The sequence below is a fragment of the Anomaloglossus baeobatrachus genome, chromosome 5 (genome assembly GCF_048569485.1).
Source record: "Anomaloglossus baeobatrachus isolate aAnoBae1 chromosome 5, aAnoBae1.hap1, whole genome shotgun sequence".
In the NCBI taxonomy this organism is placed as follows: domain Eukaryota; kingdom Metazoa; phylum Chordata; class Amphibia; order Anura; family Aromobatidae; genus Anomaloglossus; species Anomaloglossus baeobatrachus.
Genome location: NC_134357.1, coordinates 557,640,729 through 557,667,577, shown reverse-complemented (window position 1 = coordinate 557,667,577; position 26,849 = coordinate 557,640,729). Strand labels below are relative to the sequence as shown.

General features: G+C 47.0%; 1 protein-coding gene across 1 annotated transcript in view; it reads right to left on the bottom strand.

The window, feature by feature from the left end:
* Nucleotides 1-20,261, bottom strand: part of LOC142312348 (uncharacterized) — a 166,639-nt gene extending 146,378 nt beyond the window's left edge. Inside the window, exons 1-4 of the mRNA XM_075351285.1 lie at nucleotides 20,012-20,261; nucleotides 19,807-19,930; nucleotides 19,629-19,723; nucleotides 19,341-19,431 (exon numbers count right to left, since the gene is read on the bottom strand). Of these exons, the coding sequence (XP_075207400.1) occupies nucleotides 19,341-19,431; nucleotides 19,629-19,723; nucleotides 19,807-19,930; nucleotides 20,012-20,233 (532 nt within the window). The 5' untranslated portion in view covers nucleotides 20,234-20,261. The remainder of the gene's footprint in view (nucleotides 1-19,340; nucleotides 19,432-19,628; nucleotides 19,724-19,806; nucleotides 19,931-20,011) is intronic.
* Nucleotides 20,262-26,849: the final 6,588 nt, after the last annotated feature.

The window sequence follows — 26,849 nt, the reverse complement described above, 5'->3', positions numbered from 1 at the left end:
CTTCTGCTGTGGTGTCAGAATCTTGCATCCGTTCACAATCACCTGGGCCATTTTCCTCCCCGCAAGCACATGATGGGGCAACAACAGCACCACTACTAGCATTACCTACTATATCCACACCGTTCCACGGAAGTCTGCAGCTCTCAATCCCCAAAACCCTCGATAGAAAGAGGAAATACCGCCCTAGACACTCATGAGCCTTGGACCTGAATGACAGCATTTCCAAAATGCTTGCCTTTGAAGTGTTGCTATTTCAGCTGGTGGAGACGGACAATTTCCAATAAATAATATCTGTGGCTATACCGCAGTACATTATTCCCAGCCGACACCATTGTTCCAGGCATCCCATCCCTGCCCTGCACGGTCATATGGCTCAACAAATTCGGTTTTCACTCCACACCACCATAAGTGGAAAGGTCCATGTAACGGGCAGGTATGGTATAGGTCTCTAACTGCACACTGGGTAAAATTAGTAGCGGTTGGGCATGAAGCGCTAGGCTTTCAAGAGCATGTCCTACCACACCTTGGATCACTGGACGTTTGTCAGTGTTGCTACCTCCTCCTACTCCGCTTCCTCCAACTCCTTCTCATCTGGTCAGAGTAAGAACTGCACCACCAACTTCAGCACAGCCAGGGGTACATGACAGTAGGCCGTTCTTAAACTCATCTGCCACGAGGACAAACCTCATACCGCACTGGAGATGTGGACAAGCATAAATCAACAGATGAATGGACTCTTGAAAGAGACCCCACAGCCTGGCCTGGTGGTGTGCGAAAACGGCCAAAATCTCATCGCAGCTCTCAGTCTAGGCGGCTTGAGACACAACCTTTGTCTGGTGTATGAGCTAAATTTAGTGGTACAGAGCTTCCTTAAAAATTACCCACATAAGTCAGAGCTTCTGCTGACAGTACAGGCAGTATGTGCTAATTTTCAGCGTTCTCACCTCACTTGCGATGTACCAACAAAGTGGAAGTACACCTTGCAGATGGTGGAGAGACTGTGCGAGCATTAGCAGACAATAGTGGAGTTTCAGCTGCAGCATGCAGGGCAAAATCACTTTGCACAACACCACTTCACTACCAACAAGTGGGTCTCCATACAAGACCTGTCTGTACTGTTGCACTGCTTTGAACACTCTACCAACATGACTAGTGAGGACCACAGCCACACCATGATTAACAAGTTGGTATATAATGAATTAATTAAAATGCATGGTGAGGTATAGGACCCAGACAGGTCACTAATTAATATATAAAAAGGAAGAAAAACGCGACCACAACGCCTGATAGTGCAAGAGTGATATCTTTATTGAAACCAGGAGAGGTGAATGGCGGCACAATTACAAGTGAGACTGCAGGAAACAGGAAGTCCAAGGCAAAATATAGTCAATCAGATAAAATGATTAAACCAGTGCACCTATAATTGTACAAATACCGTCCCAGTGATTAAGTGAATAACTGGAGCGGTACAATTTGTCAACCAGGAGAAAGTAAAATAGAATAAAGCAGGTGTCAGAACAATGTAATAGTCAGACCATAGTATATCGCAATTTAGCGATTAGACACCCATACCAGATGTAGAATGAAGAGGCATATACTTAAGCCATAGTTAACCGCATGTAAGATGTACTAACATACCTGGGAGGACAAAACCTTGGAGTGCACCGTGACCGGCGTCACCCGACGGCCGTTTCGGCTGTCCAAGCCTTCGTCAGGGGGACTAGCACTGATACTCTATAATCAGCATCACCATATCGATTTTATGCCTGTTGGGAAAAACCGCTGGAGCCTATGATGGACGAGGTGGTGGCACCAGAGGAAGATTAGCAGGAGGGAACATTGACTCATTTATCTGGGCTGTCTCCACAGAGGTCTCAGAGGTAGGTTTTCGGGCCGAAAGCAGCCATGTCCCCAACTTTCCAGCCGGGGGGGGCAGTTTCGGAGGAGAAGGAGGAACTTTCTGCCTAGCAGGGTGGTCGGAAAGTTGTATAGAGGAGCCAACCCACACACCTGTGACTGAGGACAACTCGTTGTTGACTCATGGACGCCTGGGACACATGAGCCAATACATGCTGTTGTGCCTGCGCATCCACCCTCAAGTTGCAAGGATTCTGATCAGTGGCAATTACTGGGTGGCAACCCTGCTGGATGCATGCTACAAAGACAACGTATCATCGCTACATTTGCAACTGGAGCGGGATCAAAAAAATGCATGAATATAAGGCCAAGTTGTGTAACGCTGTACTTATGGCATTCCATTCAGACATCGGGGGCTCAATGGAACAAAGGAGTGTAGGAGGAGGAGTTCGTAAACAACACAGCAGTTGCACCAACCACACTTCGGGAGGGACGGTTATCATGGCTGCAACGTAGTAACAATTTATCTGCAGCCCTCCACCCCATCCAGTAACACCATTTTCTACGGTGCATGTTTCCAGTAGTCATCGTTTAGCAAACATGGTGGAAGAGTATGTGTCCACACGTATCACAGTGCTAGCTGATGGCTCGGCATTATTTCATTCCTGGGTGGCAAAATTGAGGATATGATGACTGAGCTTGCTTAATACGCTTTGGAGGTGCTGGTCTCCCCTGCTGAAAGTGTACCTTCTGAACAAGTGTTTAACATAGCAGAGGGGGAGGTGATCAAAAGACAGGCACATGGACCTGTCCTCAGCTAAGGTGGACAAGCTCACCTTCATTAAAATGAATAAGTCCTGGACTTCCGGCTCCTGCGCTGATCATGTAGGACACAGGACGCCTGAGCTCTGTCATTCCCTGCAGCTCTGACATATATACCGGACAACCCACCAGCCTCCCCCGCTCCATTCCACCGGTGAGTGAAGTTGCTGAATGCAGGGATGTTCATGGGGAGCCGTGGAGATAATCACTTGAAACAGCGCGGTGAACTTCGCTCTCCCCCTCCCTCTCAAGATCTGGCAGCGTGATAAAGATGGCGCCGGAGCCTGCCCTGCACTAACATCAGATCTGTACACAGAGAGCAGGACACAGCTTACCTTGCACTCACTCCCCCAGCACTAAACAGTTAACCTGCAGCAGAATAATAAATCTCCTGGAGTCCTGATAAGATATCAGCTGCAAACAATGCTACTGACAAGTTCTGCAAAGAGCAGAGTTAAAACGCCGGGAATCCCTGGGCCCTTCCCCCATCTTGTCCAGACCTGTGCTTAACAAGCAGGTGCTGAATCTCTAGGCATACAGAATCAGTGCAAAGCTCTGGAGAAAGTGAAAGAAGCTGAAGGAGGGAAGTTTAAACATACATCCCTGCAAAGTTTCAGGACAGTGAGAATTCATATAACTCTGGCAGGGGGGAGAAAGGGGTGAAAGTAAGAATAAACAAAAGGGGGAGCAGAATCAAGATTTGTCTGACAACCCACACTAAATCAGTGTCAAAACTTGCGTCCCTTCATTCACTATTTGATGGAAAGATACCTGCTGCGCAGCAGCTCCAAAACACAAAATCCTCATACATCCAGTGTGAAAAAAAGATTGTGACTGCCCATACAGAATTAAGTGTCCCTCGGTCACCTGAGAATACTCATCAGATGGAGATGGAGGATTCCACGGGGACCCCGGATGTATTCAAAACAGTGGAGGGTATGGATTATAAGCGTCTGGCTGATGAAGTCGCCAATCGTTTGCTACCTGACATCTCCGCTACAATTAAAGCATCAATAGCAAAAGCTCTCAGTGCCATACAGAACCAACTTGATGAGACGGTGGAACAGGTTGCGGCTATGGAAACCAAAATGTCGACGTTAGAGGAGGACTTCAGCTCTGACCACACTACAGTCATGCGTCTGGCCAAGGAGAATCTGATCCTGAGGGACCGTGTGGACGATCTGGAGAACCGCTCCAGAAGAAGCAATTTGCGCATTGTCGGCCTGCCTGAAACATACCCGGTTGGTGAGCTACGTACATTGTGTGAATCCACTATTCCTACAACCCTGGGAGTAGCAGGAAGGAGAAAAGTGGAAAGGGTGCACCGCATTGGTCCGCCAAGGAGAGGTGATGAGAGTGAAAATAACAGACGCCCAAGACAAGTCATAATGAAATACTTGGACTTCTCCGATAAACAGGAAATATTACAGGCATACAAGAAATTGAAACATCCCTTGGAGGTGAAAGGCTCGCGCATCTTGCTCTTCGAGGATTTTTCTGCGGAGGTCACACGGCAGCGGAGGGCATTCTCATACATATGCTCTGCCTTATTTAAGAGAAATATACGCTTCCAGTTAAAGTACCCGGCAACGTTGATTATCAGACATCAGGATGGATCCTACAATTCTTTCTCAAGTCCAAAGGAGGCAGAGGCCTTTATTGAGCGGATCAACAGTCCTCGTGACCTCAGGAATTCTCCAGGACAAGGGCGCAACGACTCACCGAACCAGAGAGTGACCAAAGGGAGCTCTGTGAAGCTCGCTACAGCTTCCCCGAAGGACCGGAGACAACAAAACAAGGAACTTAAAGGAACCTGAGACAAATAGACAAATGTCGGATGTATGAAGTTCAAGGTGGGACACCTGTTTTTGATTTAGGCTGGAGAAGCCGCAGTGGAAAAAGTTCAAGAAATCTGAGGCGGAGGAAAGGAAAGAGAACCTTTTTTTTTTTTTCTTCCTTCTCTCTTTCTTTGTAGGTGGGACACTCCTTTATATTGGTGAAATGCTATACAAGTATAAGGTTGACTGAGCTTGGAAGATGATCAGAAAAAAGTGAAGTCTGAGTATTATGGTATAGTTGGGGGGGGGAGGGGAGGGAGATGTTTGAAATGTTTGGGGATTTTGGATTCAAGTGAAGTAGCAGAGATTTTACACAGAGTTATTATTATTACTACTACTCTCGTTATTGCAAGTGAGCACTATGTTCAATTGTCTAATTGGTTGAATTTTTTTTTGGCAAAGGAGGGCAGCAAAAACATGGTAAACGAAAGGCAGGATTTCCATTTATTACATGCACTTTATGAGAATAGTCACCTGGAATGTTAAGGGGTTACGTTCCCCCCAAAAAAGAATTAAGATATTACGCCACCTTAATCGCCTCAAACCGGACATTGCGCTCCTTCAGGAAACTCATCTGGAAGGTTCAGACATGCAGAGGATGGGGAAATTGTGGGTTGGAGGAGTCTATGGGTCATCTTCAGTTAAAAGGAAAGCAGGGGTTATTACATTAGTAAGTAGGAGATTACAACATCAAGTCCTGGAAACATATGCGGACACGGAAGGTAGGGTTCAGATGGTCTCAGTGGAGATACCTGGAGGAATTTATAAAATCTTTAATATTTATGCCCCGAACGAAAACAACAAATCATTCTTTCAACGACTTGAGGCCAAAATTTTAGAACATGCCCATTTTAATCTAATAATTGGGGGGGATTTCAACTCGGTGGTATCTGTGCTAGAGGACAGGAAAAATGCTAAAGGCCCCCCAAATGTACCGCGCGGCCATGATAAAGTTATGCGTCCTCTGTTAAATGCCACGGCCTTATGGGATGCGTGGAGACTACTGCACCCTCAGGATAGGGAATTTACACACTATTCACATGCTAATAGCTCCTGGTCTCGCATTGACTACTTCCTTATTTCAGGGAACCTGGTACGTGCGCTCCACTCAGCTACTATCCAGGATTTGGTGATTTCTGACCATGCCCCGGTGGTGCTAGACCTAGCAAACATCTATCCCAGAGGAACGGACTATCTGTGGCGATATCCTTCCTTCCTTAAAGATAACGAAGATTTTTCCTTGAAATTAAAGGGATGGTGGACGGAATTTATGGTACATAATGATCAACATAAAGACACACCTATGTTATTATGGGATACGGCGAAGGCAGTATTACGGGGCAGAACGATAGCACATGTTTCCTATTTGAAGAAAAAGGCTCATCTTAAATTTACTGAAACCTCCCATAAATTGAGGGAAGCATATACTTCTTTTCAAAAGCATCCTGATAGGGACCATAGAGATAGATGGGTAATAGCCCAAAGAGCTTTTAATGAGTGGGCGGAAAAACGGGAACAAATGGCTAGGTCAATGCAAGAAGCTACATTACATCGCTTTGGAAATAAAGCAGGGAAAATACTGGCCAACTTAGCGAAAAATAGGACTATAACTCAGGGACCCATGCAAATAAAAAATCAAAAGGGGGAGATACACAAAAACCCTAAGACAATAATTGAGACTTTAGGCACGTATTATAGAAACCTTTATTCGTCGGAAAAGGGAGACAAATTTCCTGATAATAATCTTTTATCTAAAGTGACACTACCTCGACTCACAGAAGAGCATCGCACTTTTCTGAATGCTAAAATTACGGGGGAAGAAGTATTGGGGACAATCAACTCCATGCATAATTATAAAGCCCCTGGCCCTGACGGATTTACGGGAGAATTCTATAAAACAGTAAAGGAAGAGATCTTACCTACATTACTAGAACTGTGTAATAGCATACTAGACGGTAATGCGTCTTTCCAAAATAATAACCGGGCATATATAAAATTGATCCCTAAACAGGGGAAGGACCCGAAGGATCCGGGTTCGTATAGGCCCATATCACTTATCAACCTAGATATGAAGATAATGTCAAAGATTATGGCGAATCGTCTAGCTATAATTCTTCCCCAACTGATTTCCCCAGCACAGGCCGGTTTCATTCAGAAAAGATCAGGGACACTAATTAGAAAAGTTCTTCTTGTCCTGGATAGGGTTAACCTTCGGCCTCTGAAAGGAGAATCTCCCGCTTTGCTTACAATAGATGCCGAGAAAGCCTTTGACAATATTGAGTGGTCATGGCTTTATAGAGTTCTAGATGAAATGCGTTTTTCGGGGTCATTTTATACCTACATTAGAGAAATTTACACAAATCCGAAGGCTCAAGTTTACATTCCAGGATATCTGTCAGCCCCTTTTCCGTTACTGAAAGGAACCAGACAGGGTTGCCCCCTTTCCCCATTACTTTTTAATCTGGCTCTGGAACCATTGGTACGATTGTTATCTACACATAGCACCTTCCAGGGTATTTCTGTAAATAATAGACAAATTCAGTCAGCTTTTTTTGCAGATGACATTTTGCTTTTCCTTTCGAATCCAGCTCAGCAGGTCCCCGAGATTTTACAAATTTTGCGAGAGTTTGGAGCGTATTCAGGCTTCAAGATTAATGCGTCAAAGTGCGAGCTCCTATACCTGGGAGGGACAAATGTTCAAACACGGGAGCAGAACCCTTTTGAAGGAATTACAGTGGCTAAGTCATATATCACATACCTGGGAGTTAAAATAGGTAAGGTTCCGGCAACCCTTTATAGTCTAAACTATCCACCCCTTCTGAGCCAAATAGAGCAAGATCTTAAAAGATGGCACGACCTTCCATTGAACATAATTGGTAGAGTCCACCTAATTAAGATGATGTCGATATCAAAATTAATGTATCATCTTCAAACACTTCCCCTGCTTCTCAAGCATAAAGATATTGTCCAGCTAAATAGAGCTTTTTCACACTTCATTTGGAGGGGGAAACGCCCTCGTATAGGGCTTAAGAAGTTGATGGCATCTAAGGTTCATGGAGGTCCGAGTTTGCCGAACATTCGGGGTTACAATATAGCCTGTTTGACTAGATATATACTGGATTGGATTAAAGGCTCTAGGCATTATTCAGCGTTGGAGCTTGAGAGAGACTATGCACAACCTTGGGATCTGGTGGCATTGCTTCATACTAGGCAGGCTAATCTCCCAGTGAAAATCAAGCACTCTTCCTTATTTAAAGACACGATTGCAGCGTGGAAGGCGTTGAGGAAAAACTACAAACTTCCCCATAAAATATCCAAATACTTGCCTATATGGGGGAATCCAGAGTTTGTGCAGGGGACAAGCAATAAGCTGTTTGAAGAGTGGAAGGTGAGGGGTATAAGGACTGTTGCTCATCTCTTGCACACCTCAGAACCTAGATGGTTGAGTAGAGATGAAATTATAGCGCAGTATGGCCTGGGGCCTAACCAAGTAATCCAATATGACCAAGTGAGATATAGTATTATGACTCAGTTGCATGATGTGACCCAGGAGGTAGTATTTAACTCTTTTGATTGTCTGGTAAAGAACTCAATAACTTCATCATCTATCTCTTTTCTTTATGGAGCCATGCGTGATCTATTAATAGGACAGCACCCGGAAGGTTTATTTAAATCTTGGGAGAAACAATTTGAGGACCCGTCTATGGGGGTAAAAATTAGGGGAGGGTGGAATGCTCTTCGTAAATCAATTTTAAATGAGAATTGGCGAGAAACCCAATTTAGAATTATGCACAAGGCAATTTATGGTTTTAATCTCCCTCCATCAGCAACAAAGCCAGACAGGATTACGTATTGCCCTAAGTGTAAGAGTAGTGGAACTGATCTCCTTCACGGGTTGTGGTCCTGCCCCCATTTGAGTCCATTATGGTCACAGATCAAAAGTTGTATACAAAAGGTGTGGGGTCTTGAAGTTCGGCTCTCACCTGGGTTCGCTATTTTTCACCATTGGGAGGAGGGGAACGATACCAAAGGGAAGATGACTAACCCACCCAGACTTATACATGTGATACTTCTGGCAGCCAAGAGAGCGATACTAAAAAATTGGTTGGAGTCTAGGGTCCCCGCGATTGAAGAGATCTTGGGTCAGCTCATGCATCTTCTTGAAATAGAAGGATTGGATGCAGAAAGGAGGGCGGATAGAATACGACAGCACTTTAACAAATGGAAGAAATTCATACTGGCCTATTGTACTCGGGAGGAGATAGTCAGGATTATGTCACCTTTCAAAGACACAGTCTGGTATCATACTGAAAAATTGAAGGATACATTGGATGGCTTGGAGGTGGGGGAGGAAAGGCCGAAAGCTGACTAAAAGGAGAGGGGGAAATAACCGATTTGAGTGGGACTTCTTTATTATATGTCATTACCATGTTCACAAGGGTTCAATGGGGGGAATGATAAGAATGATGGGTTAAGGGGTCGCTGCTTTCCTTTGCTTTATCTTGCCATGTTACGGTTATTGATTTTAAAAATTGGTATGGAATTTGGGATGATCAAATATGACAATGTAATGTTGAATTTACAATGCTGAATTCGCTTATGCCAGTGTTATGTTATTGAAAAATTTGAATAAAAATATAGTTAAAAAAAAAAAATGAATAAGTCCTGGATTAAAATTAATAAGTCGTTTGGCTAAGTTGACAACTAGACCACTTGCAAACAGACATTAGTATACTCAATTTGCCATGTCCAGTGTTTAGGGGTTACTGTATTTTTGGAATCTCCCAAATATCACACTGAAAACTCAGTAAAATGGTTTGCTGCCTCCTCCAAAATTCTACTTGTCGACGGTGTGCATCCAGGTCTGTGTCTAATTTTTTTTTTTTTTAACAAAACTACCACTCACCATTTCTCACCAGACCTGTGAACAGAGAAGAGTGAATCTCCTGAGGTTCGGTTCGTGTTCATCAACTTCACCAAACTGTGCATCAAACATATCCGGACCCATTGAATTCAAGAGGAGGCTAAAAGAAAGGCATAGGCAGCACCTTTATTGGGGCCCAAAAGCTGCCAAAACAATTCAAACATTTTACAGTAAGAGCTACACTGTTGTGACACAGCCATTAATGTCCTAGACTATTAACATAAGAAATATTGCTTGAGTGACAAGAGTAGGCCTGTTGCTCCGAGTAGCCTGCCACTACAAACAAGTTACAACTTGGAGACCTATGTTAGAGTCTCCACATTTTCAAAAATTATGGGCAGACAGCAGGACAGTGGCATCAATTGGCCCACAGTGCCCATAGTGTCTAAGCACTGTAGTCAGGTATGGGCCATGCATCAGACAGGGCTGGTCATCATGCGGAAACAAAAGGAGGAATATTAGGCGTTTCATGCATTTAACAAGGCAAAATTACAAAGTCAAAAAAATAAAAGTCACAGCAGTGAATACACTGATTGTTGCACCACCAAGGCACTTTTTAGTAACAACAGCAGCCACAATAACCATGACAAAAGGTGTCAGACTGCAGTAACTTGAGATCAATGCAGCACACTGCAAATTACACCATCACCTAAACTGCACAGTTTGCGACTGGGATCGAAAAGTCAGAGATCCATGACTTGCTTATCTTGATGAAAGTTAGGCGGTCTAGACTTTCACGGGACAGCCGGAGGTCCTTTTCTTTCAGGACACCACAAGCAGTGCTGAAGACACGTTCTGAGAGAATACTGGTTGCCGGGCATGACAAAACCTACAAGGCGAAAGTGGCGATCTCACGCCAAATAAGTACTCCAGCACCATCCTCTCCAGTCTTGCACTATGTGCAAGACTTGTACTCTGTTCTGCTGGTGCACATGATGGTCTTAAAAAAAAACAGTGTGCCAAAAGTCACAGAAATTGCTGCTGCCACTTACACTGCTACTAATGTTTCTGCGATGACTACTCGACGTTCCCGAGGTTGGAAGTCTAAAACGGGAATGTATACGGTGTAACTTATTGCTGTCTTGCAGAAAACTACTTTTAAGATTGTGTATAAGTTGGATTTGATACTCCAGCATGTGCATGTCACTTTCCAGGGTGGGGGACCATCTGGCAAAATTTTCTCTTGTAGCGTGGCTCTAACAAAGTGGCACCCCAGTAGTCTGCATTCTTTCTAATCCTAACAATTTGGGAATCATGTTAAAGATAGTGCAGCAAGAAGGTGCTCTCATGTGTTGTAAGACTTTCGTGAGGTCCAAGTCCATGGTGTGTTTGTGGTGGAGGAAGCAAGCTTGAGTGTTACTCCATCTCCTCCCACAAACCACTGACAACAAGAGGGGATGAATATCTGCTTCCCTCTCCTGACTGTTGCATGCCCATCAGCTCTTTCTCCTCATCCTTTTCCATCTCTTAGTCGGCTTCTGCACCTTCACTAAGTTTGTCTGATACCATGAGCCCCCTTTGATTGCTATACTCCACCCATTCAGATTCTACCTGCCTGTGCGACAACATGCCAGACCTTGGAGGTACTGGTCTCCCTTCCTTATCCTCCTCCGCTTCCTCCGGAACCACCACTTCCTCCTGCAGACTATTCAAACTGTACCACTGCATGTATGACCAGTATAGTGATGCAGATTATGGCATCGTCGGCGCTAACCATCTTCTTGGCCATTTCAGAACTCTGCAGAAGGGTGCAGAGGTACCTTATCTGTGCCCACTCCACAAAAGTGATTTGCCCCACAACCACAACACGTTGTCCTCACAGCGCATTGCTTCAGCCACAGTCACTGCAACATGTGCAGAATGCAATTCCACTGTGTCGGCACATCACAAATCAACCAGTTAACCGGTAGGCTGCAAGATCTTTGCAGCCATGCAAGTCAAATAGCCGCGACATGCGAATGGTGGAATTGAGAACACTGCGATCGAGCCTTCAGCAACAATGCATCCAGGTGGGGATAATGGAAATTGCTGTACAACCAGGTTGAGGACATAAGCCATGCAAGGCATGTGTGTGAGGTTTCCCCGGTGTAGAGCTGCCATCACATTTGCATAGTTATCTTACGGCCTTTGTCCTGGCTCCAGGTTCAGTGGTGAAAGCCATTACTCAAACTCAGCTGGATAGCGGTCCACAACTCTTCAGCTGTGTGACTGCGTTATCCAATGCATTTTAATTTCAACCCCAACTGATTGCAGTGAGCTAAGGCTGCGATGTACAGAGGTGAGGGGGGGGGGGGGATTTCTCTCTACATTGCTGGAACATGTGTTACATTAAAGGAGAGGTTGATGGCACAGGTGGAGGCCATTCAGAAGGTGGAGGTGGCAGAAGCAGTGGAGGACGTGGTAGACACATAGGTTTGTCCCTCAAGCCTCGAGGATGCCAAGACTTGTGGAGCAGCCCCTTGCCCGCCTGTTCCTGCAGCCACCAGAATCACTCAGTGCCAACTCAGCCATATGTAACACCCCTAGCCACGCTTGCTCGTCCAGGTGTCAGTGGTGAAATGCACCTTGTCAGACAGTGTTTTTCAAGGAATGGGTGATGTTGTCTTCAACATGCTGGTCCATCGCAGGCACACCTTTAGAGAAGTAATGGCGACTGGGCAACCGGTACTGTTGGAATGCCACGGCCATCAAGTTTCGGAAATCATCTATATCCACCAGGTGGAAAGGCAGCATTTCCATGGCCATCAGTTCATATATGGTGAAGTTCAAGATCTTCGCTTTGGCATGTGTATGAGAAAATAATCTTTTACGTGACCACAACTGCGAGACTGAGGAGTGGCTACTGTGCTGAGAGAGGGTGTAGTGGTGTGTACACGACAAACTGGTGGACTGTGAGGGAGGTGTAAGTGGAGATGTTATGGTGGATTGAGAAAGATGTGGTGTGCTTGGTGTCTGTTATTGGTCAAGAACACCAGGCATATCCACTTTCGTAACAGCTGACAGGTTCTCACTCACCCTGATTGTAGTGAGTAAACAGGTGGAGGTTATATGGCTGGAGACTTGTGTGAGAACATTTACAAGGGTGATGGAGGAAGCAGCAGCAGGCGCGGTTGATTGGGCAGCCGATGGTTGGCGAAGCCCGCTAGTCTACATTTTAGTGCAGTAAGATTCCCGGAGTAATATGTTAGTCAGAATTTTTGAATTTTGGCCACATTGTTTACAAAGTTGGCAGATGACGTAAGTTGGGTCATCCTTTGTGGTCTCATAAAAATAACCCAGGTTAGGCAAACCTCCCCCCCGTGAACTGCAGACCCGCGCTGCTGCTGGCCACACTGCAGTGCTTGTCGTGGTTGCATCACTACATGTTTGTGCGGGAAGTAGCAACGTAACCTCCTTGTCTTTCTCCTCCTCTGCTGAGCTACTCAGCTGCATGCCTCTGGGTTCACACCAATTGTGATCTCCAAACTCGTCGCCATCCTCTCTGTTGCCCCCCCCCCACCCACCATTACCCTCCTCCTTTTCCTGCCCTGACAACACAGTACAATACGTACTTAACTCGGGTATCCGAGTCTAATCATCACCTGAACACCTTGGGCTTAACGCCTGGTGACGAGGGTCCCTATTTCGTCCAATCTCGGATCCAACTGACAAAGATTTGGGTGCAGTGCAGGTGCTTTCCTCCTCTTGACTCTGGGAATCTTTGGAGCAGATCTCTGATGCCCATGGAATAAAATCTGTGACAAGCTCTGCAGACTCGCTCATCTGTGGTTCCCCACAGTCAGTTGGGGAGTTGAAGGGGGTAATTGGGGGTCCACCACTCAGCATTGTACGGTGTTTGAAGTTCAGGTGGAGGAAGAGGAGGAAAGGCCATTTGATGCAGCGCTTGCCATCCACTGTAGCACATTCTCTTTCTAGCCCTCATCTACAAGTCATACAGCTGTGCAGCTGCCAAAGAAAGTGAGCGGAGTAGCTCTTCCAGTAAGAGAGGTTGTCAGTTGTCTTTGGCTAAGACAAGCCAGAAACCTTAACACCTACCCCACGTACACCTCAAACACCACGCTTGTTTCCCCTTCAACCACAACCTCTAGATTTCCCACTCATGTTTCCTTTCACTCTTTTAACCAGTTGTTTCACAACCCTAGTCCCACACCTGTCAGTCACCTAAATTAGCAATCACTATTTAAGTGATTAAATTACAAATTTTTAGCTGGAGCACAGATTGACCACTATTTAGATAATGAAATAGCAATTTTTAGCCCCACCACAGAACGTCCACTATTTAGATAATGAAATAGCAATCTTTAGTTGGAGCAGAGAATGAGCACTATTTAGATGAGGAAATAGCAATTCTGAGCTGGAGCACACAATTAGCAATCACTAGATGATGAAATGACAATTTGTGGCACACATCGCTCACTAAACTGCACGTCTCTATTCTACACTATCACCCTAGCTAAGCTAACTGTCTAACAGCAGCGGTGACAGCACCGTTCCTAAGCTTTAGCAATCACAAAATGGCTCCAACGCTGCATGACCACTATTCAAAAGCAGAGAGACATTTGACTTAGGCAGCCAATGACAATGCCTTGTATCTGAATGTTGTGGATGTTTTCTGAGCTCTGATTGGCTGCCAAAACATACACACATTAAGTTAAAAAGTCTGCCACTCCTCTAACCTCTCCTCACCCCCTTCCCTCATGAAACACGTTCCCCCGCTCATCATACAGTACCAGTATAGCAGCCAAAGTAATCATAAAGTATTAGAAAAGCTGTGAACAGTTACTGAACAAAACAGAAAATTGCTGACTTTTGTATAAAGTGCTCAGGTGTCCGAGCCCGGGCCAATGCTCAAACTGAATCTGAACTTTGCTAACCTTTTCCGAACAGGTGTGACTTTTTTTTTTTTTTTTAAACTGAAAGGGGGAATCCATGTGCACCAGGAATTGCAGGCTTAATCTGCCACAAACCCGTAACCACGCTGCAGCAGCTATGGTGCCACGGAGCTCCGAAAACCATCTGTATTACAGCTCTGTGCAATCTTGGCTGTGAGGGTAAACCAGCTGGTTCAGTGCTTTTACAGTTCGGTGGTCTGCGGGTGAACTTTGTCAATCTTGGCTCTGTGGATGACCTAATACAGGCTATATAGGGGATATTATTTGTTAAACTTGATGCATTGTGGGTAAACTATGCCATTGTCTTAGGTCTGCCCTCTTTGAACAATAAGTTTTTCAAAATAAATGCTTTGGATTCCCGGGATAGACATTGAGCAGCATGGGTAACCTGCTGCGAGTCTAAATGGCTGGGACTGGCAGTAGCTAGTCTAGCTGGTAGATGGCCAGCTCAATCACAAATGCAACTACAAGCTTTTTAATTGAAACAGCTATACTGTACGCAACAGGAGCTGAAATTAGGCTCTGCATGGGGAACTTTGAAAACAGGCTCTCAGGTACTTTTTTAAAAAAAAAAAAAAAAAAATGTTCTGTGAGGGTATGCTTCCAATTTTTGCTATGATGCGAAATGTGAAAACAGGATTGGTAGGGTGTAATCTAATGTTGGCTGCGCCTGGCAGAAACCGTTTTAGTACATGTCTTAACACTACTGAAGAGTGCTGACCATTATGTACCACAAAAGTGGAGCAAGCCTGAAGTTCTAGTACCACAGCTTTGTATCATAATGTTCACTGCGTTAGGCTTGCACGTAGCTGGAGAAATGGGTGGGTCTGGCCACCTACGTACCCCCGCCCATGGGTGTGTGACATATGGCTGACAGATCACATGTCAGGTATAATGGAGTCTGCTTTTTGGTGGAGGGGCACAAGAGTGTGCAGAACATGAGAGCAGTGTGCTGGATATCTCAGTCTGAGAAAAAACTGGAGAGGGCTACACTGGCAGAAGCCAGGGTGGAGTGACAGTGTCTGGAAGTCAGTCTAGAGCAGGGGTCTCAAACTCGGCTGGGTGTATGGGCCGCACATAGAAAAAAAACATTTGGGGGGCCAAATTACATGAGTGATTCCATGTATTTTCTTCTATACATCTTTGGATCACTTTTTGTGAACATTTTTTGCTTGTTTATTAACACAAACCTGCACTTTTTTGTTAAGTTTATATGTAAAAAAGTATTTTTAAATGATAAAAACTTTTTTAATGTCTTTCTTGTGCCCAGTAGTAATGTGCCCGTCCTTGTAGTATAGTGCCCACCCTTGTAGCATTGTGCCCACCATTGTAGCATTGTGCCCTAATAGTAAATTCTCCAGTCCTCATCCTAGTTCCCTATTATGCCGTTCTTGACATACACACACAAAAAAAATTCTTCTCACCTTTCTTCCGTTCCCCTCTGTTTTCTCTTAACTGCTTGTTGTGGCCTGCAGACAGTGGCGTAACTAGAGTTCGATGGACCCTGGTGCAAAATTAGGATCAGGGCCCCCCCCCTCAGGGTACAGAATGATTACGCTGACACTTTGCTCTTTCCCTCAGCACCCAGGTTTCCCTTGCTCAGATATCCCTTCTCCCTTCAGTACCCAGCTTTCCATGTTCTGATATCCATCTTGTCCTTAGCACCCAGGTTTCCAATGCTCTGCTATACAACTTTCCTTCAGCACCCAGCTTGCCCTTGATAGAGCATGGGAAAGCTGGGTACTGAGGGAAAGAGCATCTTTCCCTCAGCACCAAGCTTTCCCATCCCATGCTTGTATCTTTGTCCCCCAGCCTGGGATATAGCCGTATCCACCTTTTTTTTTTTTCTCTGTACATTTGTAGTATAATTAACATTATAGATTTATTCATATTGCATCTAAAAATGTTAGTTTTTTTTAAATGGTACACGAGTTTTGGTATTTTTAAGAGGGTTTTTTGGCCCTTTTAGTATTAATTCTGCTTTTTAAGTATCTGAATTTTAAAAATGCAACACATGTACATATTCACACAAATGCAGCCATATACACTAGATTTCTCTTTATGTGTGAGCATTTTGTACACACTGTACATACAAAGAAATAAGAAAGTTGATATCTGACAGCAAACCATGAAGATGAGGAGACCCGGCCACCATCACAGGACAGCGGTGCGGTGAGGCATATCAGTTACAGGGCTGTGTGGGAGGGGGAGCAGGACAATGCAGTTGTGAGAGGCAAATAGGAGGATAGAAGAGGGTAGTGGTGAAGGGGAGCAGGAGCGTGCAGCTGTGGGGGAGGGGGAGAGAAGATTGCAGCTGTTGGGGGAAAGAGCCAAGCGAGAGTGCAGCTGTTGGGGGAAAGAGCCAAGAGAGTGCAGCTGTGGGGGGAAAGAGCCAAGAGAGAGAGCAGCTGTGGGGGGAAAGAGCCAAGAGAGAGCAACTGTGCGGGAGGGAGCCAAGAGAGAGCAGCTGTGGGGGAGGGAGGCAGAAGAGTGCAGCTGTGAGAGGCAACTAGAAGAATAGAAGAGGGCAGTGGGGCTAGAGTCATCATTCCGGGAGCTCCAGTACTTACTTTAGGTTCATGGTGTTCCTCTGGAGCCTCCAGCTACTGCCGACTACAGAGCAATGGCAGTGCAGGAGAGAGGGATACAAACTCCTCAGAAGTGTCTCATTTCTGCAGCAGTCTCTGCACAGGCCTGAAACTCCACAGCAGTTCCGTGCCGGTGGGCAGGGCTTACTCCTGGTGGGCGGGGCCTACTCCTGTGAGGCTCTGGAGCAGTGAGTGTAAGGGATGGCTATGCACAGAATTTCTCCCCTCTTTTGATGGATAAGCTGGAGGAGAATATCAAGGGCCCAGTGGGGGATCCATTGCCCAGCAGATGCTCAAAGCTAGCGGCCCGGTGATCATTGACCATAATCCGGCTTACTTCTCAGCACAGGCTTCAATGGAAAGAAGTGGGCGGGATTATGGGCGTGAAGAGCAGTGAATATACAATTGCTTAAGTAGCCAGGACATGTGTGAGCTCCAGAACCGCTGCTGCCTCCCGTGACGCCGCAATGTGCAGCGCAGGGCCCAGACGGTCAGTGCTGCAATATATCTCAGCTGGATCTGCGCACATTAGCTGAAACAAGTGCAGAGTTTCTCGGGCCCCATGAGCCCCGGGGCCGGTCGCAGTGGCGACCCCGTGACCACGATTAATCTGCCTCTGCCTGCAGACCCGTAGACCCTGTGACGATCGCGTTACTATGCAGGGGGCGGCATCGGCAGGGCTTTACTACACTTGAATATTCATTTGCGGCACATCACTCACTTAGTAGCTGTCTGCACTCTACTATTCACAGGCAGCAGGTGACTTCATACAGCGATGTTACCTGCTTGACATTGGTAGAGTGCAGAGAGCTCCTCGCACGCACTGTGCCGCAAATGCATCAACTGTAGTAAAGCCCAGCCGGCACCAGCCCCCTGCATAGTAATACGATCGTCACAGGGTCTGCGGGCACTCGGGCCGCAATAAGCAGCCCCAGGGGCCGCCTGTTTGAGACCTCTGGTCTAGAGTAAAGGGGGCTTTACATGCAGCGATAAATCGCTGCCTGTGGCGCACAAAAACGTTAGGCGCCGTCAAACGGACTTACCTGCCCAGCGACGTCGCTGTTGCCGGCGAACCGCCTCCTTACGGGGATAGTTTGTGCAGAGTCACTAAACAGCCGCCCAATAGAAGTGGAGGGGCGGAGATGAGTGGATGTAACGGTCGCAGGTAAGCTGCAATTCGTCGTTCCCGAGGGGGTCACACGTAGCGATGTGTGTTGCATCGGGAACAACAAACAACCTGCATCCTCAACAATCAACAATTTTTTGAAAATGAACAACGTGTCAACGATAAGGTGAGTATTTTTGATAGTTAACGGACGTTTGTTGGTGTCACACGCAACGACGTCGCTAACGATGCTGGATGTGCGTCACGGAATCTGTGACCCCAGCTTAAGACTGGGAAATGTTTGCAGCCAGGCTGGATAGCAGAGGTTCCTGCTTGCAGGCCCAGCACTAAGAGGTGTGTACACTGGCAGGAGCCAGTGTGATTAGTCTGGGTGCAGACTTTGAAAAGACTGCAGCCAGGCTGGTTAGTGCTGGAGACTACAAGAAAGAACCACAAGGAAAAACAATGAGAAACCTGTACAACGACTATCAGAAAAGAGTATATAAATGTTACTGAATAATAAAAAACAATTAAGAAGGGGTACAACCCAAGGATATAAATATAATACAATACCCAAGTGTGAATAGAAGTTCAAGGAAACCCCTTGGACTTATATTTATGATTGTGACAGGGTGTGTCTGGGCGACATTTGCTGTGTCTCTTTTGCCATTCTAATACTTTGTACTGTTCAGTCTTTATAGCTATACTAGCATTCGATACTGAGCAGTCTTTCTCTTGGCATTTGTGGACAGCATGCCGCAGGATTTCTTCCCAAGTCTATGATGTGTATTGTATACACCTAATGTGATGTGAGGTCACCACCTGCTGGTCCTCACCATTAAGTTCTATTTTATCCTTGTGCTCTACCCCTTCTTAAATTGTTGTTTATTATTTAATAACATTTATATACTCTTTTCTGATAAAGTCGTACAGGTTTCTCATTGTTTTTCCCTGCATTCTCTGTAAGGGCCCTTTATTACATTGTTGGTCTATGGAGAATCTCTAGGGTCACTGGTAAAATTTTTAGTTGCTATGTATCCATAATTGCAACGGTGACAGAAGCCCTTTAAGTCATTTAGCTATGCACATTTGTTTGCAGGGCAATTGCCCTGCTCTTCCCCCATTTAGGTTCTTTTTGCAGCCCCCTAACCCTTACTACAATCATTTTACAGTCCTGAACTTGAGCTCCTCATTGACATTTATGAGGTTTGTTCTTTGGGGAAAAGTTCGCCTGCGAAACCAGACTTTTGCCGTTGCTGGTTTGGCCAACCTGAATATCGACGCGTTCATTCATCACTAGTGGTCACTGCTCACCTGGGCGGTTATCTGTAGGAATCTCCTCTTTACTCCGCTCATCACCCCTCACATATGTCTCTGTAGTATTAATATGGGTCAGATCTTCACCCTGAAACAAATATTGTAAAAGTCACAGACAGATGGAGAAGTCCCATCTATGATCAGCTCTAATCCTGCCATCTCCACCGCTCTCATTACACAAGTATAACACATATAATACTGGAGGATAAAACAAGACTGAGCACAAGACCTTCACAGCCGTCTACACATCATAGGGAGATTTCATGGCCCCTTCTCTCCATCTACCTGATGATCCTGAGGAACATGGGGATCTTGTTTACAGTCCTGTGGGAGAAGAGGACGGGGACATCTCTCTGGTGTTGTCCTCTTACTGGATAGACCTGGAGGAGACACATACAGGGACTGAATTCATTTCTTACATACAGATAATTATAGGCCGTGTGTATTTAGTCCTGTCTATTACCTGGTGATGTGAGGGGCAGGGGAACCTCCATCATGACGTCCTTGTACAGATCTTTGTGTCCTTCTAAATACTCCCACTCCTCCATGGAGAAATAGACGGTGACGTCCTGACACCTTATAGGAACCTGACACATACAATGATACCGTCACCCCCGATCCCTTCATAGCGTTACTGTATAATGTCCCAGCATTCCCAGCAGTGTCACCTCTCCAGTCAGCAGCTCAATCATCTTGTAGGTGAGTTCTAGGATCTTCTGGTCGTTGATGTCCTCATGTATCGGGGGGTGAGGTGGAGGCCCCGTGATTGGGCTCAGGGGTCTTCCCCATCCCTCAGACACAGGGGCCTGACAGCGCTCACTAGAGGTCTTCTTCACTACTGTGTAATCCTGGTTATGGAGAGACACAGTAAGAAATCTCACTCCAGACATTTCCAGAGTCCTCACCTCTCCAGTTCTGTCCATCTGTTATTCCCATAGATAAGAATGGTGTAATGTGACGTCATCAGAATCTCTCACCTCTCCAGTAAGCCGGAAGAGGATCTCTAGGGTGAGGTGTAATATCCTCTCCGCCATCTTGTCCCTGTCCATATCCATCCTTCACGGGGTAATCAGGAGAATTCTCTTCTATAGAAGATCTCCACTGAGAGGATCCGATATTGTAGGGACCTGAATGGGGAGAAGATGACGATGTAACATCATAAAGCATCCGCTGTAATAATACAATTACTGGAGATAATGGGAAACATATGAAGAGACAGAACGTGTAGAAGTTGTTCGCTCGAGTCATATGGATGGAACATAAATAGAATTGCTGACTAAGGCTCTGTGCGCACTGGGAAATGGAATTTTCTTGAGAAAATTCCGCATCCTCTCAAAGATTACCGCACCCGCGGTAAAAAAAACGCGGGAAACCGCACCCGAAAACCGCATGCGGTTTGCTGCGGTTTTACCGCGGCATTGTTCGCGGTATTGCCGCGGTTTTGCCGCGTGCGGGTTGGGATGTGCTTTATTGCATTCAATGCAATAAAGCACATTGAAGAAAAAAAAAAAATACATTTAATTCTGATAGTGGATAGACAGAAGAATAGATAGAGGGATAGATAGATAGACAGACAGAGGGATAGATAGAGAGATAGATGACAGATCGCTGCATTTCCCACGGTCGGCAGTGAGTTCACATTACCGGCCGTGGGAAATGACCGGTAATTACCTCTGCTGTCTGCTGCATTCAGCCTGTGTCTGACAGTCGCGGCTGGATGGAAGCAGCGCAGGACGTCGGAGCCGGAGCTGTGGATTACGCCGGAGCTTTGTTTGGGGGGGGTTAATAAAATGGTGAACGAGGCTTGTTGGTTTTATTTAAAATAAAGGATTTTTCTGTGTGTGTGCTTTATTCACTTTACTTACGGGTTGATCATGTCAGCTGTCACATAGACGCTGCCATGATCAAGCCTGGGGTTAATGGCGGTGGTCCCCCATCACCATTAACCCCTTGTATTACCTTGCCACCACTGCTACACGGTGGCAAGAAGAGCCGAGGACACGCCGGTATTGTCGCATAATGCATGCGACAGTGCCGGGGCAGCTGCGGCTGATATTCTCGGCTGCCGGAGGGGGAGTGAGGCGGGGGACATTAACCCTGCCCCTCTCCCTCCCCAGCCTGAGAATACCGGGCCGCCGCTGTGTGCTTACCTCGGCTGGAAGGTAAATATGCAGCGGAGCCCACGTTCTTTTTTTTCTATATTTCCGTTTTCTTTCTATGTGTGTTCTATGTGTCTGTGATGTGTTTGTGTTTACTCTGCTCCGCTTCCTCTTCCTGTAATGACATCACTTCCCTGCAAAACCGCAGACAGGCGATGTACATTACCGGAGGTAAACCGCGAAATACCGCAGGGAATAACGCAGGAAAATGCAGTGAACCGCACAGAATTTGCTGCCTGCGTTATTCCCTGCGGGATTTCATGATTAACATTGAGTCAATGGAGTGAAATCCCGCAGCGATGTGCGGAAAAGAAGTGACATGCACTTGTTTTTGCTGCGGGATTCCCGCAGCAAAACATGCAGCTGTCAAATTCCGCCCAGTGCGCACAGGATTTTTTTTCTCCATAGGATTTGCTGGTGATTCACTGCAGAGATGTTATGAACATTTTCTGCAGCGAAACATGCAGCAAATCCGCGGAAAATCCGCGGCAAAATCCGGTAAGAGCGCACATAGCCTAAGACGTCTCCTCTGCTCCCAATCACTGGTTATTTCGGTCAATGCTTCAGCCACAGATTGACTGCAGAGATCACGTTTGTTATCACTGACTAAACTGACAAGAAATCCAGAGACTGGCGGGGACCCCAGCAGCGGGGGCACAGGAGTTAGGCTCTGTGCGCACTGGGAAATGGAATTTTCTTGAGAAAATTCCGCATCCTCTCAAAGATTACCGCACCCGCGGTAAAAAACCGCGGGAAACCGCACCCGAAAACCGCATGCGGTTTGCCGCGGCTTTACCGCGGTATTGTTCGCGGTATTGCCGCGGTTTTGCCGCGTGCGGGTTGGGATGTGCTTTATTGCATTCAATGCAATAAAGCACATTGAAGAAAAAAAAAAAAATACATTTAATTCTGATAGTAGATAGACAGAAGAATAGATAGAGGGATAGATAGATAGATAGATAGATAGAGGGATAGATAGATAGACAGACAGAGGGATAGAGAGATAGATGACAGATCGCTGCATTTCCCACGGTCGGCAGTGAGTTCACATTACCGGCCGTGGGAAATGACCGATAATTACCTCTGCTGTCTGCTGCATTCAGCCTGTCTGTGACACATCGCGGCTGGATGGAAGCAGTGCAGGACGTCGGAGCCGGAGCTGTGGATGTCGGATCGGTGGATTACGCCGGAGCTTTGGTGCGGGAGGGGTTAATAAAATGGTGAACGAGGCTTGTTGGTTTTATTTAAAATAAAGGATTTTTCGGTGTCTGTGTTTTTTTCACTTTACTTACGGGTTGATCATGTCAGCTGTCACATAGACGCTGCCATGATCAAGCCTGGGGTTAATGGCGGTGGTCCCCCATCACCATTAACCCCTTGTATTACCTTGTCACCACTGCTACACGGTGGCAAGAAGAGCCGAGGACACGCCGGCAGTGCCGCATAATGGATGCGACAGTGCCGGGGCAGCTGCGACTGATATTCTCGGCTGCCGGAGCGGGAGTGAGGCGGGGGACATTACCCCTGCCCCTCGCCCTCCCCAGCCTGAGAATACCGGGCCGCCGCTGTGTGCTTACCTCGGCTGGACGGTAAATATACAGCGGAGCCCACGTTCTTTTTTTTCTATATTTCCGGTTTCTTTCTATGTGTGTTCTATGTGTCTGTGTCTATGTGTTTTATGTCTGTGATGTGTTCTGTGATCTGTGTGTGTGTGATCTGTGTGTGTGTGATCTGTGTGTGTGTGATCTGTGTGTGTGTGATCTGTGTTTGTTTACTCTCTGCACGGCTTCCTCTTCCTGTAATGACATCACTTCCCTGCAAAACCGCAGACAAGCGATGCACATTACCGGAGGTAAACCGCAAAATACCGCAGGGAATAACGCAGGAAAACGCAGTGAACCGCACAGAATTTGCTGCCTGCGTTATTCCCTGCGGGATTTCATGATTAACATTGAGTCAATGGAGTGAAATCCCGCAGCGATGTGCGGAAAAGAAGTGACATGCACTTGTTTTTGCTGCGGGATTCCCGCAGCAAAACATGCAGCTGTCAAATTCCGCCTAGTGCGCACAGGATTTTTTTTCTCCATAGGATTTGCTGGTGATTCACTGCAGAGATGTTATGAACATTTTCTGCAGCGAAACATGCAGCAAATCCGCGGCAAAATCCGCGTAAAATCCGGTAAGTGCGCACATAGCCTAATGGGGGATCATTCTAGGTTACTATTGTTAGCATTTTACAGTAGCCAGTTTTTTCTATCTACTAATAAATCCTTTATATAGTTAGGCCACACACACAACAAGCAGTTTCCTCCTCGGAGTTGGCAGCTGAATACGTTTCTCATAGACTCATCTTCCATATCAGTTATTCTCGTCTCATTTACCGACACTGGAATCGGCATCAGCAAAACTGCAGGAGAAATTCATTACACGCTGGTGGAGTAGAGCAGAGAGGAGTACTAGAAATGGCAAGGGTAATCCATCCCCCACAGCCACACCCACTATTGTGAAGGCAAAAACCGAGAGTGAAAAGTCAAAAAGGTGTGGGAAGTAGCTGCGCTGTCGTGGCTCTGGAAAAAAACATTACCGGTAAGTAATCTAGATTTTTCCAGTCGCCATGACGGCGCCACCAGAGAGATTAGAAAGAAAACACCTTTAGGGAGGGACCAGAGCCTGCAGAATCCTGCCACCGAACATAGGAGACGTGGCAGAAGAGTCAGCCGGTAGTAAGTAAAACAAAGGCGGTCAGAGAGACCAAGTCCCATGCAAGTGAGCCGAGACATCTGCAAGGGCAGCCCGGGAATGTGACAGAAGCTGTAGAGCGTCCTGTAACACCCCGAGGCACAAACGTACCATGGGCCACACAGGCCTCCCCAAGAGGCACCCAGAACCAACTAGTAACAGACCCTTTGGATGTTGAAAGCCCAACCGTGGAGACAACAAGGCCACACATGATCCCCTGGAATCTGGAACCGGAGATGCCGAAAAGTGCCCTCCTAAAACCCACAGGAAAGAATGAGTCCTCCGCAGGAACTGGAGGATAGAGACAGAAGGAGGGAAGACAATTCCTCCAACAGGGAAGCCCTATGCTACCAGCAGCAAAGGGACAATGGCCGTATGAGGCTGGCCCTATCAACCCAAATCTGAGAGCCTGGAGGGGGGGGCTTGGGAAGAGTGCCCAAGGACCCTAACAGTCCGGCCCCAGGACAGTGCAAGCAGTAGCCCCTTTGAGGGAAAAAAGGAGGAAGCGGAAGCTAGTGACAGCAGGAACGACACTGCGAATCCTTCCATCCTGCCACTGTACAGTGCCTCCAATGCTGACTTGCCCTCTTGAATTGCCGACAACCTCAAGGGCAGACTGTGCTGAGGTAGGCCAGAACTGCCTGAAACAGGCCCTACCCGTAAAGATTCCGCCATACTCTGATAAACCCAGTGGTAGGACATCTACTACCGAAAGAGTGGAAACAGGGTGAGGGAAAAGCCTGAATGTCCAACCGTCCCATCACAAAACCCCGGCAGTCAGATGAAGGCCTGAACCAGAGGAGGAGAGGCCCCAGGAGAGAAGAGACTGTGTTCCCGAAATCTGTCCCGACAAACCCCCGAGTAAGGAAGCAAGGTTGCCCGGGCTAGGGAAAGGGGTGGAGGAGGGGCAGGGGGGGGGGGGCTTGCGACCAGGATAGCACGAGTCCCTCCCTCAGACGTGCCCCTGACGTGTAGGGCCGTGAGCGCCATTAGGATGAATGGCCGCATACCTTCCTAGAACAAAAAAAAACAAAAAAAAAAAAAAAACAAACAGTGCCTGCTAACCGAGGAAAAGCTGAAATAGCTGATCCCCTTGGGCACAGTACCCCAAAAACAAAGGACTCTAGTCCCCCGAGTTGCATGGCTCCACAGGCGAATCCCGCCGCAGAATGTGTTGGCAACGGTTGCAGTAAGAGCCAAAACCGTGAGTGCCTCAGGAACGCCAACCAAAACTCTGGCATTTTTTTTTTTTTTTAAGTTTTGTCTTTTAATTTTGCCTGGACACAAAGCCATCAATGGGTAAGGCATAAGGCTACCAAAGGTGCAAGGCACGCCAAAGACACTGGCTGGGATGCGTCAAGCAAGTATAGCGACACTAGGCCCCAACATGGAGGAGCTGAGTACAAGCCCAGGAGGCGCCCGGCCACAAGCCCAGGAGGCACTAGGAACAAACCTCAGAAGTGCCAGGCGCCTCTCAGTCACCAAGCACCAGCGTAGAGCCGTCAAGCACAAATCCAGAGCCGCCTAGGCCGCAGCCCAGAGGCGACAGGCCCAGCTCAAGACACCAGGCCCCCTCAAGGGCGCAAAGCCCAAGCCTTGAGGCTCCAACTCAGAGGCGCCAGGCACAAGCTCAGAGGCACTAGGCACTGGTACAAAAAGGTACCAGGCACAACACAGCGGCACAATCAGAGGCACTAGGCTCTGGTACTGAGGCCACAACACCAAGGCCAGTCACAGGGGTACCAGCCCCGGCAAGAGGACAGAGTCACAGAGACACATCAAAGGCACATCATAGGCACAAGGCGCATCACAAGCAATAGGCACATCATAGGCACCTAGGCAAAGAAGAGGCACCAGGCCCACTATAGGCACTAGGTCCACTATAGGCACTAGGCACCTCATGTGCGTTATGCCCAGCAGAGGCTCCAGCTAAAGCAGAGGCACGAGGCACAGCAGAGGCACGAGGTTACCGATCTGCGGCACTAGGCCCAAGCTTGGAGGCACCAACACGCTCCGAAGGCTTCGAAGCCGGTGGCGAGCAGGGAAGGTCAAAGCCGAGAATCAATTAGACCAATCCACCCTGAATAGAAAAGCCCTAAAGTCCCAAATGGCAAAAAGAACCTCTAAGGAGTCAGTTTTCTTTGTATTCTTTATGGTATGGCTTGTCTGAAACACCAGACGCATGCGGTGCGGGGGAGCCGAGCCAAGTGGACAGAGCCAGGAGGCAAGCAGTCTGAGCCCTATTGTGAGGGCCGTGAGGCTGGAAGAGTGAAGAAGCCTCAGGACTGCCACTGAGTCATGCAACCGTGGGCTCAGAAGAATCCACTACGGAAAGTCAGAATAGGACCCTGAGGAGGTTCCGCTGAAGGGCAGCTTCCATTCTCAAAGAATAGAAAAATCCAGAACACATGCCCCACCCCAGAAGCAGGCAGACAGCCTGAGTCTGGGATGCCGCCAGATCAAACCGAAGCTGGAGGAGCAATTGTTGCCCGCAGCAGAAATTCACCCGTAACTTTACAAGGGCTGGCTTCCAGATCTGAAACCGGCTAGCCAGGAGGCCCCCGGTCAGTATAAGGGTGTGCAGGCCAAGTCCGCCCAGAGGCCCAGC